General features: G+C 49.0%; 6 protein-coding genes across 6 annotated transcripts; 5 read left to right on the top strand and 1 right to left on the bottom strand.

Moving 5' to 3' along the window:
- Positions 1–1348: 1348 nt before the first annotated feature.
- On the top strand, positions 1349–3967 carry N7489_003674 (fungal specific transcription factor domain-containing protein; the record flags this gene model as incomplete). Its single annotated transcript, XM_056709426.1, has 5 exons — positions 1349–1810; positions 1861–1941; positions 2003–2628; positions 2690–2878; positions 2971–3967. The coding sequence occupies 5 exons, from the start codon at positions 1349–1351 to the stop codon at positions 3965–3967; spliced, it is 2355 nt and encodes a 784-aa protein (XP_056567847.1).
- Positions 3968–4554: 587 nt separating this feature from the next.
- On the top strand, positions 4555–5832 carry N7489_003673 (CaiB/BaiF CoA transferase family protein; the record flags this gene model as incomplete). The annotated part of the gene is made up of 1 exon (XM_056709425.1): positions 4555–5832. One exon carries the CDS (start codon positions 4555–4557, stop codon positions 5830–5832), a length of 1278 nt encoding a protein of 425 aa, XP_056567846.1.
- Positions 5833–6165: 333 nt separating this feature from the next.
- On the bottom strand, positions 6166–8426 carry N7489_003672 (fungal specific transcription factor domain-containing protein; the record flags this gene model as incomplete). The annotated part of the gene is made up of 7 exons (XM_056709424.1): positions 6166–6667; positions 6718–6876; positions 6937–7117; positions 7170–7359; positions 7418–7484; positions 7537–8310; positions 8359–8426. The coding sequence occupies 7 exons, from the start codon at positions 8424–8426 to the stop codon at positions 6166–6168; spliced, it is 1941 nt and encodes a 646-aa protein (XP_056567845.1).
- Positions 8427–9483: 1057 nt separating this feature from the next.
- Positions 9484–10818, top strand: N7489_003671 (NADH:flavin oxidoreductase/NADH oxidase family protein; the record flags this gene model as incomplete). Its single annotated transcript, XM_056709423.1, has 1 exon — positions 9484–10818. The coding sequence occupies one exon, from the start codon at positions 9484–9486 to the stop codon at positions 10816–10818; it is 1335 nt and encodes a 444-aa protein (XP_056567844.1).
- A 451-nt stretch (positions 10819–11269) lies between these two features.
- Positions 11270–12319, top strand: N7489_003670 (uncharacterized protein; the record flags this gene model as incomplete). The annotated part of the gene is made up of 1 exon (XM_056709422.1): positions 11270–12319. The coding sequence occupies one exon, from the start codon at positions 11270–11272 to the stop codon at positions 12317–12319; it is 1050 nt and encodes a 349-aa protein (XP_056567843.1).
- Positions 12320–13414: 1095 nt separating this feature from the next.
- On the top strand, positions 13415–14506 carry N7489_003669 (sialidase family protein; the record flags this gene model as incomplete). The annotated part of the gene is made up of 1 exon (XM_056709421.1): positions 13415–14506. The coding sequence occupies one exon, from the start codon at positions 13415–13417 to the stop codon at positions 14504–14506; it is 1092 nt and encodes a 363-aa protein (XP_056567842.1).
- Positions 14507–14780: the final 274 nt, after the last annotated feature.

Raw genomic sequence — 14780 nt, 5'->3', positions numbered from 1 at the left:
CATCGTGTAGAAAACCAGATATTGCGGATGGGGTTTGGTCTATATATTCACATGGATCATATATGTTAGAGACATAGATCCGATGACCTCTGTGTGCATATTGAGCCTTTGCTAGTTTAGTTTGCCATTTCTTTGTTAGTTCAGACTTTATAAAGAGCCTTCTTTTGATATATTGATTATCAGTCTCTTCTTCCTGACTTTCCCAGTTTCTAGTTTTGTAGCCTCAACAATATAGCTGTCTATAGAGCTTAAAGGACTACGCACCTAAAGGAGACTAGGCATACCACTTCCGACACAAGTCCGGGCAGGCTCATTGCTTCAACCCAGTGCGAACGGTGGAAGACAGTGATCGATAACTAGGTAGAATGGCGATCAATCCTGGCACGTTCGGTATTCGGTACCATCGTTTCGTAGTCCGCATATATCTCGCCTTGAACTCTCGCACACAATAAGAAATAAGGCATTGCTTGACTAACTACCCTTTCCTACCCAAAGTCGTCCGCACTTATCCTATGCGGTATTACTTGAAGGACATGCGGAAACGATTGAAGAAACACGAGGCGGAATGATGACAGCCCAATTGGGTGGAGGTACGCATTGGCGAAGTATAGGGCTAGCTGGAAATTAGGTCGTTTTCCTTTTGGTTTCCCCCTAGGACCGTTGTGCAATTCCATAGATTATAATCATTTTGGTATGTTATACTATATCCGTTGGGTCCATGGAAAAGAGTCTTGCAACATGTAGACATGTAATTTGCACTCAGTCAATTTCGGGTAAGCATGTGCTCATGCGGGGTAAGGACGTGCTTCATCAATGATCATCGTATTAGGAATGACATGTCGAGGTGGTCTAAATGGTCAAGGTCTAAAGGTCAGAGTTGCCTATCTGAATGGTGGAGGTTTGGGGTATATTTGGGCTTTTAGAGCCGATGGAGCTAGAATATCCAGTAGACGCTTGTGATTGTGGTAGTTATGGGCATAAAATAATGTCACATAGCTTTTCAGCTAGTCGGCTTCTTCGAACGGTTCGAGATTGGTGTGGTCCGCTGATCATTCCCCAGATCCTGAGTCGCGAAGGATTTCTCCTCAACCCCGCGCTGTTATACCCCATCCTCTCTCCTCCAAACTCCGACACCAAAACAAACTGTCTATCACAAAATGTTGCGACGCACAACAAGAGCATCAACGGCTTGCTCCTGGTGCCATCATCGCAAAGTGCGCTGCGATGCGTCAATCCTCGGTTCTCCATGTACCCGGTGTCGACAAGACGGTCGAAGTGAATGTGTTCTTCGGGCTAAGAATTTTAAACAGTGAGACTGCAGAAAGGATTGCTCTCACGCACCCACTTAATGACCTCTATTAGGACCTCAAGCTCGGCAAACCCGCTTCCCACGCATCAAAGCTCAGGGTCAGACGTGACCACTGGCCGAAAATCCAATGATCAGCATCAGTCACCCAATCATCCAGCTCTTACTTCGCAGCTTCGCGCCCATGGTCTCAGCTTGGATGATCGCAGCACAAGCTCACCACAATCCCCTAATGTCCCGTATACCGAATACGCCTTTGTCGATTCGCAACAACTGCTGTCGCTCCCTTCTGAAGATGTAGCATTTCTCGCATCCAAGGGCTGTTTGAGTTTGCCAGCTTCTGACGCAATCGACGAGTTTGCTCGACAGTACTTCAAGCGCATTCATCCTTTAGTGCCTGTCTTGGACGAGGCTAAGTTCTGGCGCATTTATCGAAACAACCAACCTACTGGTGCTAAAATGTCTCTCCTTGTCTTACAGTCATTGATCTTCGCGAGCTGTCCGGTAAATGCCGTCCCTCCGGTGACTACCGCATTCAGACTAAATCATACTAGTTTATGTCTTTGGAAACATTGCGTCAATGTGGATTTAATGATAGGAGGGATGCGCGGAAACAATTGTACCACAGAGCTAAGGTAAGCATCCCCAGTTTCAGTGTTACCTCTACCGTAAACGGGTATTGATCGCGAAGTGTAGCTATTATTCGAGTTGAGGACCGAAAAGCTGCCTCATGCAAACGCCCAAGGCGCGGTTTTACTTACGCACTATATCTCTGCGGAAGACCCCCAGGCTGGAAGTTTGTGGGTCACAAGGGCCATCGAGCACGCTATACTTATCGACGCTCAACCATCTTTACTGGTGGAAGATGTGGCTATCTCGCTCAAGAAACGACTTTGGTGGTCTATCCTTCTTCGTGACCGAAGCCTATGCATTGGCCTACGCCGCCGTCCTCAGGTGACCTCCAGCTTTTATAGATGGAGTGACTGGCTGAGTATAGAGGATTTCGGTGAAGAGTTGTATCAATCTCGAGTCTACGACTATAACACCAAGAGGCGCCTATTCGGCGCCCTTCAAGGTCAATGTGAGCTAGCGGTGCTACTCACAGATCTGGTGTCTCTAGTCTTCACCCATCGAAAGATCCCAAGAAGATTACTATCTATGATTGAATTCCAGGGCCTCTTGTCGAGAATAAAAACCATCAAAAAATCACTTGACGAGTGGAAACTGCCGATGCAGCCTCTAATCTCACCAAATACGACGTCGACGTCAGAAGGCACTAACGCAGTTGCAGTGTTGACTTATATGACGTATATGTATTACTAGTTCGTGAGGCCTTTGCACCCCTTTATCTTCAAAACTAATCTAGTGGCTGTGTACTTCTAGCGCAGCGCGAGTGGATCTGGCGCAATATGCGGCATTTGTTGTAGAAGAAAACTTGTTCTACGCGGAAGACATGTATAACAATCTGGTTCGGGAGATTAGCAATGACCTAAGGGACGGAGTTGACGGGTTAAGTCTCGTGATGGAATACTTCAGCGTGAATGGATATGCTAATAGTCTTCCGTTAAGTGTGTTAGTACTCCTTTCATGTCTCATTCTGTCGCAGGTGGCCTATTGTTGTTTTTTCCCTGCCGGACAAACTATTTTGCTAATATGAACTGCAGGCTTGGATACGTCGGCATGCCACTCGTACTGGCAGCTATAGACCTCAAGCTATCCCCTTCTCGACAGGAGATAGAGGTAAGACAACGACGTTTGAACTCGTTGAGTCAAATCATCCGTCACTCGGAGACACTCTACGATGTCACTGATTTCGTCGCCGTCGGGACCAACCATATCTTGCAGCTTGCCTATATGACGACACAAAACCTCTTCTTGGGAGAGAAAACAGCTCCACTACTTTCATTGGATGGCGTGGCGAGACAAGACTCTTTAGTCCGCACCCAGCGTCAGGAGAGGGCTTCCGATGAATCAATGTCGCCTAAACCGAACCGCTCAACGAGCTGGCAAGACGCGTTCATTCGGTGCCCGAGGGCATATCTTTTGATATCGGCTTGCGTGGACTACAGCTTAGAAATTGGGAGACTGCCATCCGCGAGTGGTCTTCCTGAAATTGTTCGCGACCTTCCTATTGCTCGACTTCCCTGGACATCTGATATACCTTCATCTGACTCCACAACCTCACTTTTGAGCCAAATGAACCAAGTGCAGCGAGAGAGCTACCCCACAAGCGTGCGTGCATCTGTTGAAGAGCGAGATGTTTTGGAAACCACCACTATCGAGAGCCAGCCCGAGAAGAGCTTCACCCCGAAAACGGCCCAAATCAACCACTACTCGTCACCAGATGCATTTCCCTATTCCACAACGCCTTCTTTGGTGACAGATGAACAACTGCAATACATCAACGGGGTAGCGGGGCAAACGACTTGTGAAAGTACCGCACCGAACCTAGATTTCATGGACTTTGGCGACTGCGAACGTGTATCAGACAACACGACAGGCGCTTGTGCCGTGAGTATTCCATTGGAACTTATCGGTCACATGCAGGCCGAGTGCCGGTTTGAGCAAGCAGCTTTTGACTATGGTACCACTTTACCCCTACCGGTTGAAGCTATTGACTCGACACTTTTTGACTCTTTCTTTTACGAAGCATTCGAATAAAACTGGGCTGTTAGATAGGGCAGACTTTAGCTAAATAATGGCATGGATATACCGAAAAGGAAGTCAACCAAGTACTCGCAGCAACGGTCTACAATTATTCTAGCGAATTCATATCAGGAAAGCTGTGGGACTCATATCATAAACAAAGGGTGTCCCATATGGTGCCTAAGGCATAAATTTGTTTGCCTGTCAAATCTGGCATCCAACAAACACCAATGGGTGCCTGGTCTCTGAGGCCATGAATCACAGGACCAGATAACTTAGTTAACTAACTTCCTCTCTCTTTCTTCTTCTCTCTCTCCGTAGATTTCGGAATGCAACACAGTCTTTCTCCATCTTCACTAGCTTTTCCGACAGCAGTTCCTCGCACCTGGATCTCATACACCATGTCCACCTGGGCATATAGCCGACTCGTCGGGCTTGGCATGCGCTCAATGTAGATCGGTGTTTCGGCCGAGGTCTCTCCCCCGAGTGTTTGGGGATTCAGGAACTCAACCCTTCAGAGCAATATTCCATACATATAACGCAGCTAGCTGTCTCTGAAGTCCAATTCTACAATATCGGCAGGTTCCAATGCTCACACCAGAATGAGATTATTATCCTCACTTGCCTCCCGGCCCCATGCCCTGTCGGGCGCAGTTCAACCTGCAAGACGATCACATCTCACATGGCGTCTTTACTCCAGCACACCAGCTGCTAAAAACAGGCCTCTGCCTCTCGCTGGGGTTACTGTGGTCAGTCTCGAGCAAGCTATTGCTGCGCCCTTTTGCACGCGACAGCTTGCCGATCTTGGAGCTCGAGTCATCAAGGTCGAACGGCCAGGTGTTGGAGACTTTGCACGACACTATGACACGCGAGTTGGTGGTCTAGCATCACATTTCGTATGGACGAACCGTTCTAAGGAGAGTTTGGCTCTGGACCTCAAACACGAAAAGGACCATGCCGTCCTGATGAAGCTCCTTGAAAAGGCCGACGTTCTCGTTCAGAACTTGGCCCCAGGAGCCAGTGCGCGACTGGGCCTTTCTCACGAGGCATTGAAAGGGGAACACCCTGGTCTTATAGTGTGCGATATATCTGGATATGGGCAAGACGGTCCATATCGCGACAAGAAGGCCTACGACCTTCTTATTCAAAGTGAGGCTGGAATGCTCTCCGTCACGGGCACTGGAAAAGAGCCGGTAAAGGTTGGTATCTCTATCGCTGATATTGCTGCGGGGATGTACGCCTACAGCAATATTCTCTCGGCACTACTGCAGCGTGGTAAAGATGGACAAGGTTGTCATATTGACATCTCTATGCTGGAAAGCATGGTGGAATGGATGGGCTTCCCCATGTACTATGCATTCGACAATGCCCCGGGTCCAGTCCCAGCAGGTGCCTCGCATGCAGCCATCTACCCTTATGGACCGTTCGAAGCTGGTGATGGCCAGTCGGTTATGTTGGGCATTCAAAATGAGCGCGAATGGGTCAGTTTCTGCAACGGCGTCCTCTCACAACCAGATCTGGCCACCGACCCTAGATTTTCCAGCAACTCACAACGAACTCAAAATCGGGATGAGCTCAAGTCCATTATTCACGATGCATTCTCGAAGTTTACGACAACTGAAACAATTGCTCGGTTGGACGAAGCATCTATCGCCAACGCTACTGTCAATGACATGAAAGATGTATGGGGCCATGCTCAGCTTCAGGCACGAGATCGATGGACCAAGGTTCAAACCCCTGTAGGGGCTATTCCGGCTCTTTTGCCTCCTGGATCAACCAATTCAGAGGGAAGAGATGGACATGGCGCTCAGATGGGTTCAGTTCCACGGGTCGGAGAGCACAATGAGGCCATTTTTGCGGAGCTGGGTTTATCAAATTGATCCCATGTACAGTCAATATTATAAGAGCCCAAGAATTCACACAAGATCATTTAATGTTCCTGTTTACCCCATATCCTCCCTGAGCGCGAATGTCACCTGTCTGCGTTCGCTCGTTTAAAACAGTGTCTCAAGGCCAGGGCCAGTATGTGCAGACTAAATTGGAACCTGGTCATTTGCTGTGAGGTAAAATCACATATTCTGTTTCAAAGACGCCAACATTTCCCAGGGACACCGGTATCACCAAAGGAGTCATTTTCGGCAGCAATTCTACAGATCTACATGTTCAATACGCAGTTGGATATCGAAATTAGTACTGTGGCCGAATTTGGATCACTATAGAAATCGATACAGAAACTCGAGGTTCTGCGGGTTCAGATAGTCTGGGTTTGATAATGAGCCAGCAAGGCCCATAACATCATCGCCCTCCACGTTGAACAGCTCATACCAGTCCATATTAATTGCGGCCTCCTCCCCGGGGTTATGGTGAGGCATTGGGTTGGTAGTTCCCAAGAGATTGTCACCTGCGTTAGGAGAAGGGGGTCTATATGGACCACTGGCAGGAGACGCAGGTGTGATTTCAACATTCCGACCCCCTGTTTGTGGTGTTGACGATGGCAGGGCAGGATCGGCTAGTCGGAGATCGCGAGCAGTACGATCATCCAAGCACCGGAAGAAAAGATCCAGGACCCAGTTCTCCAAGTCCCATGATTTCTGCAGTTCCTTCAAGCCTAATAGGCATAACTTCGCCCTGTGTTCTGCCAACTTGCGGGCTGTGTCTGTGACGCGTCCGAAATGAATGGTGTGTATACATAAAGCCGAGAAAGTGTGGGTGATTCTGCTTTGGTGTTAGTCTTAGTCTCGTTAGGGATCGTGGGAAGAACCGACAAGTGAACTGATCCATGTTGGACCAGATTTTCTGAGAGCATGTCCTCTAGAATGCGGGTGCTTCGTGTTGCTGCATCCAGGGCGACGTTTCCTTCTGGATTCGCCGATTGGCCTGGAGGTTGTAAGAAAAGGGGTCGGTACAGGAGAATGTACAAGTTGCTGTATGGATGTTAGCCGAAAGGGCTCTTCGGTTAATAGTACTAGCGCGGCACTACATACTTATAGGCCATATGAAGCATGCCAACTAGGAACATGGCCTCCCTGCTCATGGGCATTTGGAATTGCATTTCTTTCGGGAGGCGTGACTCCCAATCAATTAAACGTTGGCGGAGCATTGGTCTAGCTTCATTGTCCAACTTGGATCGACCAGGTAGATACTGGCTGCAAACTATTTCTCGCACTGGAGATAAAGCTGTCAGCAAATGCAACTCTGTTATTCCAAGGTATCGTACATAATCTGGCTAGTTGAGCCATTCCAATCACGTAGGGAATGTGGACTTCTGGTGGTGTGCGGAATATTTCCGGAGGTCCCATAGGCTTGCTTTCCTCAAAGTCTGCTGCTTCAAGATCAGCGACTTGGCAGTCTTCATCACGTATTCGAGGTGGCAGCCCCAAAGCTGCGGATGTTTGTTGATCGCGAACCTGATGCAATGTTAACCTTAGGGTCGCATAAGCAAATATTAAGAAACGAGACGCGTACATATAAAGCCCACCAGATTCTCTTCCAGAGCTTTTGGTCTTTGGTATTGAGGAAGGACAATTTTGACCTATGCATGTTAGCGTATATTCGGACTCAATAGGAAGAGGCACACGGCGTACATGACATGCATGCCCTTTTTCTGGGCCAGGCTGATGGCAGCTCCAAGCCAGAATCGAACATCGCGCTCCTCGGTTGGGCCTCCACGCCAAAAGCTTAGGAGAAATAATGATTGCAACTTTATAACCGTATCGGTCTCCCAACCTGAGTCATAGATATCCTTCGCTCTTTGATAAAAGACTTCTTTCGCTTGGTAGCGATTATCAAACCCCGTGGTGATCAAAACCGCATCCGAGCACAGACTCACTCCAATGAAGAGCATTGACTGAAAGAGTAATGGTGATAGTGTGCTATCTTGGTAGTCACATTGCAGATCTGCCCGATCGAGAATTGGAAAACATGGATGGAGCCAGTCAAAATAAGCTTGAAGTAACGTATCGCAGACAGCAGGCGACGGGAATACAAGGGCCCCTTCACGGGTAAGACGCTCATGTATCAACTTGTGACGGGGACCCAGTGAATCCTGGCTACTTTCCGTTGCGCCACTAATCTCAGAAATGGAGTAGTGAAGTCGGCCTTTTTGGATACTGCACGCGTACCCCTTGTCTGGGGATCGTCGCCCTTCGTCCACAACGCAGGTGAGAGGACTTGACTCGCCGAGGAACACGGTTTTATGGATCGCATCCTCCGTTGTCACGGGACGAGTCGGCGGGTACTGAGAGGTCTGCCCGGGTAATGGAAATTGTCCCTGTATGACTCGGGAATCCGACGCATTCGCCGTGTTAATCGGCGTTGTGGATGTTCGAGCCGATCCCTTTTTCTTTCGGCGGGGATATCTGCCTCGAATGAGTATAAATCCGAGCAGTTCTCCATGATATGCTTACTTTCCACGGCGAGAAACCCCTACTTCACATGTGAGATTCCACGACACGCAGTTTTGGCAGGGCTGCATCTCTAACACGTTGCACCGCACGCGACGCGAGTTACATGACAGGCATGCTTTCTTTGCCCGCGTGCGTGGCCGATCTGTACTTTCAGTTTCCATAGATAACAGAAGAATCGGCTGTTTCAATCCAGACAATATTTGAATATCCAAGAGGCCATTCTTCTGTCCTGGAAAAGGTGGGGCTCGGCTTCTTCGGTTATATGGACTCGGTGTTTTGCCGACGATCGTGGTATTCATCATGGTAGCTGATTTCCTTATTTTGTACTTTATCACTTGGAATAGTTGAAGCCAATAATCACAATAATCCTCTTTTATTACTTTGATGTCACAACGTGAGATTGTGAGGTCGTCGCATTGAGCATGACGTGCACAATACCGGATGCTGCCGATGACTACCTCCCCTTGAGACTCATCAGGACAAAGATATCAAGGGAAGAGGTAGAAGAGAAATCAAGAGAAATCCTTGAGCCATAGAAAAGATCGTAACTGTTGAAGCCCGTGGTACAAGAATTTGACCGAGTACAAGATACTCACACTATATAGATGCATATAGTTATGTAGGCAGTTTATGCATATAAGGACCTTATTTTGGACAGAACAGGCCAATGAGATGCCACGCCAACATTAGGGCCCGGGGGGAATATATCTGATTACAAATCCACTAGAAGAACTTGGAATGAAGAAAAAAAAAAGAAAGAAAAAAAAGCACGAAATGGTTTCCGGGCAGTTAACTCCCCGTGAATTCACGTTTAAATCAAGATATGCATATATGCTCAATACCAAGCGTCTAGAGGGTATTCCGGGATATCCCAACCCTTTCAACCTTGGACAGTCAACAGGACGCTTACAATATAGGTATATCATGAAGTGGATCACTCTCGGACTTCATTCCCTCCATAGACTTTTGGCCGAAGAGACTGCCGATCCACGGTGGGACTGGGTGGAACTGGATCAGTGACCAAGATTGAAGGTCTAGCAGATAAAAGAAGCCATGTGCCTCAATTGAATGTGAACTTATCTCCCAGAACACACACATCTTTAGTATATATTACCCTTTTTCACTATGTCTCCCAGGTTTCCCAGCGAAAATGTCGACGTATCGCCTCTTGGTGCCCCTTTGCAGTTCGAATTCAGTCAGCGCAAAGCTTCGAATCGTTTTTTGAAGGCCGCTCTGACAGAACGAATGGCCTCCTGGTCTCCGGCGGATCTTTCAGCTCGAGGTATTCCCAGCCAGAATCTCATCAATCTTTACCGTCGCTGGGGAGAGGGTCAATTTGGACTTATCCTCACCGGCAACATTATGATTGCATATGACCAGCTCGAGTCTCCGGGAAACATGATCATTGATCTCGAGAACCCACTCAGCGGTGAAAGATTTGAAGCATTCAAACAATTGGCCACGGCTGCCAAGAAGCACGGAAGTTTGATCGTTGGTCAGGTTAGCCATCCCGGTCGTCAGACGTTTGAGAAGCTGCAACCAAACCCGGTTTCTGCTAGCGATGTCCAGCTGGTCATGGAGAAATTCGGCGCATTTGGAAAACCCCACGCAGCTACCGAGGAGGAGATTCAGGATATTATCCGCCGCTTTGTGCATGTAGCCGTCTACCTGCAAAAGGCTGGGTACGACGGTATTCAGCTGCATTCCGCCCATGGTTATCTCCTCGCGCAATTCCTGTCCCAGACGACGAACAAGAGGACAGATAAATACGGTGGGAGCCTGGCCAACCGTGCCCGGATTATTGTCGAAATCGCCCAGGCTATTCGCCAAGCAGTGTCGGATCCCGGCTTTATCATTGGAATTAAGATTAACTCGGTGGAATTCCAAGAACATGGATTTACCCCCGAGGAGTCAAAGGAACTGTGTGAGATCCTCGACCAGACCAACTTTGACTTTGTTGAGTTGTCTGGCGGAACATATGAAGCCGGTGCCTTCCAGCACAAGCGGGAGTCTTCGCAGAAACGGGAATCATTCTTCCTGGAATTCGCAGACCTCATCACTCCTGCTCTCAAGCGCACCCGCAGCTATGTGACTGGAGGATTTTGCACAGCGTCTGGAATGGTCCAGGCTCTGAAAACAGTTGATGGCGTTGGTCTTGGCCGCACCATTACCCAGGAGCCTCGCTTGCCAAGGGAGCTGCTCTCCGGGAGTGTGAAAGGTGCAATCCAGCAGAAGATCGATCCCCAGGACTTTTTCAAAACAAGCCCTGCTGCTGGCGCACAAATGTTGCAGATCGCACAAGACGAAGAACCGATTGATCTGAGCTGTGATGCCAATATGGAAGTTTTCATGAAAAGTCTTGGAGAATGGGCGCAGCAGATGCAGAAAGACGGGGCTGCAATGAACATGTACGGTTATGCTCAGCTTCCCAAGGGTCAACCATTCCAGAGCCATCTGTGAAAGCAATGTCAAGGGAAGTAGAGGATGTCGAGAGTCACGAATATATGTCTAGTTACGTTTCATTCTATATTTGAAACATATTGATATCGACGTATCTTTTGACCCACCGCGTAGTTATGACCACGATTACACTGGAGTGTCAACCAGACGGCCGAGAACATTAAGCATACATTCACTCATCTATCTGTCTGTGCCTCATTGTTAATCCCTGCATCTGGACAATTCATGGCTGCGCAGGAATGTAGGGGTGAACTCGGACAACAGAAACATTTCCGCCGAGGAATGTCGAACACGGTCTTCTCGCATTATCAGAGTGATAATAATAATAAGAGGTGTAGTTGCCGTGCATGTGCAAGTCCTTGGCCTATTGGCGCTCGTGTTGCAATAGCATATAGCTGATCAGGACATCCCTCACTGTTGTTTATTTCACCATCCAATAATTGCCCACAGGATGCACTTCCACAGCACCTTGCTCAGCGGCCTAGCTATCCTTCCAGTGGCTCTAGCTTCCTGGCCTTTCTTCGAACACACTGCAAAGTTATCGGCAACCCCCTACCGCAACGAGAGGCCCAATGTGAAGGTCGAGACCCTCTTCCAATTTCCCAACAATGGCTCATGGATCGACAATATGGTCATCCGATCAGACGGCAACCTTCTTTTGACGCGTCTGGATACCCCCGAAGTTTGGCTTTTCGACACCACAACCGGAAACGCGACCCTTGCCTACTCCTTCCCGAACGTCACCAGCTGCTTCGGAATCAGTGAAATCGACGACGACGTCTTCGCAGTTGTTGTGGGCAATTTCTCTGCCAAAACCTTCCAGCCAGGTCCAGCCTCGTTCTCGGTCCAGAAGTTGGATTTCACCAAGAGCGATTCTGAGGAGAATGCGCGTGCGCTGGGATCACCAACGGCTTCGGAGATCGTCGCAATGCCAGATGCTGGGGCCTTGAATGGCATGGCCACTCTGTCGCGGGGTTCGAATTTGGTTCTCATTGCCGATAGCCCCAAGGGGGTGATATGGAAGGTCGATACCAAGACAGGAGACTATTCTGTCGCGCTGAATGATACTACAATGGCTCCGGCGAAGGGGCAGGGTCTTCCTCTGGGTGTCAATGCCCTGACAGTACTTGGTGACTATGTTTACTATACCGGCACGACACAAATGGTGTATTGCAGGGTCAAGGTGGACAAGGAGGCCAACCCTGTCGGAGATTTCGAGGTTATTGCCAGTGGGTTCCTACCAGATAACGTCGAGATGACCGAGGATGGCGTTGCGTATATTCCGACGGCTCCTCAGAACTCGGTTGTGCGCCTCACACCTTCGGGCCAGATCTCACTCGTTACAGGCGGTCAAGTATCTACCCAGCTGGCAGGTCCAAGCTCAGTTCGATTGAGCAAAGACCGGCAAATACTCTATGTTGGCACCAACGGTGGTCAAATTGCGCCTGTTTTGGGCTCATTCATCGAGCCCGCAAAGATTGTCAAGGTATCGTTTGAGTAATAGAGGGGAGACTTGATGATTTTGGGAACATGTCGCAACAACCATTCTGGACATTCGAAGCTGATGATGAACGATTTTTCTTTTCTTTGGGAGGGCTGGATTTCGTGAATAGCTTGTCTTATAATTTGATCAAGCACTTTAACCTTGAACTCAATTACCTCTCTCCGTGACGACTCGACATCCAGTCGCCATCTTTCATATCACATGTTACGTGAACGAAGTAGGCAGTTCCTCACACGAGGGTACCGGCTTTGCGTCTGTAAACGTTCGAAAGTGAGATAGTGTCCTCGTCAAGTGGTAGCTCCTCTGGGCACCCAATATGGTGGATTCTTGCAAGACTCAGTCCGCGGTCTCGGCCAATTCGATAGAGGCCAAAGTAGCTGGCTATGACCGGCTACCACTGGATGGGAGTGGCCTCGGCTTTAAGCGCCAAACTACATGGAAGAACTTTTGAGAGAGGCCAGTACGGACCATCGAGCATATAAATGTAGCGTCATAGTCGTAAGGTGAAAGACGATGCGACCAATGATCTGTAGGAGGTCCCAGTTGAGCGAATCCGCTTAGGATGGTGATGTCTATGTCTTCCCAGTCCTGCATAGATTGTTGAATCCACCTCCATAATTGGGAGAAGTGGCAAACATGCCTGTCCGAAGTATCGGTGGATGATTGACTACTCACTCACTGTACTTTCCATTCGGACATGAGCGTCAGCTTCCTAGCTATCGTCTATCTGAGATCCCTTTTCCGCGAATATGTTACCAATACGTTAGGTTTCGGATTTGGAGACATTTCGATTGCAGATGGTCGAGAGGGAAGGAAAATGAGTTCGTAAAGAATATTGGCCCGTCTGCCCAAAAGCTTAGTTCCAGGGATGGTGTGAGCCAGCATCTTCGGAAACATGAACAGACCACTGACATGTCCTGTCACGTGTCGAGATGAGTATTGACGCCTGAGGCAGATATAACAATTAAGTAAGCAGGATGGGGTCTTGGAATGACGTCATATACCCCGATGTCTCCCCACGGATTTAACAGAGAAGGTTGCAGCCTTGCACAACTTTCAATTCTGTCACACAGTCGAATCTCCAACATCAAAATGCCTGGACACTTTGGCCAAAAGATACTCAATACCTTAGGTCTCAACGATCATATCCATCACCAGAGCTCCTCCGTCCGACTTCCGGGCCGACCAGCCCTGAGCAACGATGAACGCGGATTATCTTCACCTCCCAACAATGGCACATACCCTCGTCTCTGCAGGCTCTCCGACGGCACTATCCTCTCGTCCTTTACCCGATTCCCCGATGGACAACGCTCACTCCGCGTCGCAAAAAGCACCGATAACGGCCGCACGTTCGAAGACTTCTCCGAGGTAACCCGCGCTGCTGGCGACGTGGATAACATGTTTTTGTGTGAGGTGGCTCCGGGAACAATACTGGCGGCTTTCCGCAATCACGACACGGGTCCGAATGGCCCCACGCACTTCCGCATCACTGTCTGCCGGTCTACGGATGGAGGCCGGGTCTGGCAGTATGCTTCGCAGGCAGCCGAGAAGCGCCCTCCTTTGGGCATTTGGGAACCCTTCATGCGTGTTGGACGCCAGGGCGAAGTGCAGCTTTATTTCTCGCAGGAATTCGCGCATAACAACCAATGTACCATGCTAGTCATCTCGCGGGATCAAGGGAGTACCTGGACTCAGCCGACCTGTCTGCATGGTGACCAAGATCCACTTCGCGATGGAATGTGCGGCATTGCACCAACTTTTGATAACGGTCGCGAGGCTCTTCTCATGGTATTCGAGACCACCCGATACGGACCGTTCAGTGTTGAAGCGCTTCTATCCTACGATGACGGCGCGACCTGGGGTTGGCGCCATGAAGTTTACCGCCCACGACAGGGTCATAATGCAGGCTCTCCCCAGATTGCTTCTTTTGCGGATGGATCCATGGCTACGATATTCATGACCGACGAAGACTCCAACCGCGTGGAATGGGTAAAGAATGCCTCGATCAAGGTCGTATTCGCTGGCCCACCAGTCGAAGGGCGCGTTCAATGGAGCTCTCCAACCCTTGTATCCCCAGCCTCCAGCTTCTGGCCTGGAATTATGGCATTGGATCACCACAACGTGCTAGCCACTTATGATCGGGGTGGACCGCTTACGAAGACCATCACCTGGCACCCTGCGTAAACATTTGAACTCGCAGGTACAGGCATTCTCTACCTGGCGAAAGTCTTGAGACTGGTTCCAGGGTCTTCGTCATATTGTATCTTCCCCAAGTGGGTTTCCCCTCACATGATGCTTCGATGGACGATCTCCGTGTTCTTTCCGAAATTTCGAATGGATATTATGTTCCCAGGGCATGGATAGTTGAATCATATCATACCAATTATGCCTTCTCTTATCAAAAGGCCTCCTTGTAGTCCAGTCCACAATAATATGTAGATGAGTTCTCTCTTATTGG

The sequence above is a fragment of the Penicillium chrysogenum genome (genome assembly GCF_028827035.1).
Source record: "Penicillium chrysogenum strain IBT 35668 chromosome Unknown utg000002l_segment0_segment0, whole genome shotgun sequence".
Taxonomy (NCBI): domain Eukaryota; kingdom Fungi; phylum Ascomycota; class Eurotiomycetes; order Eurotiales; family Aspergillaceae; genus Penicillium; species Penicillium chrysogenum.
Note: the sequence above shows the minus strand (reverse complement) of the source record. Positions and strands in the feature narration are given on the sequence as shown.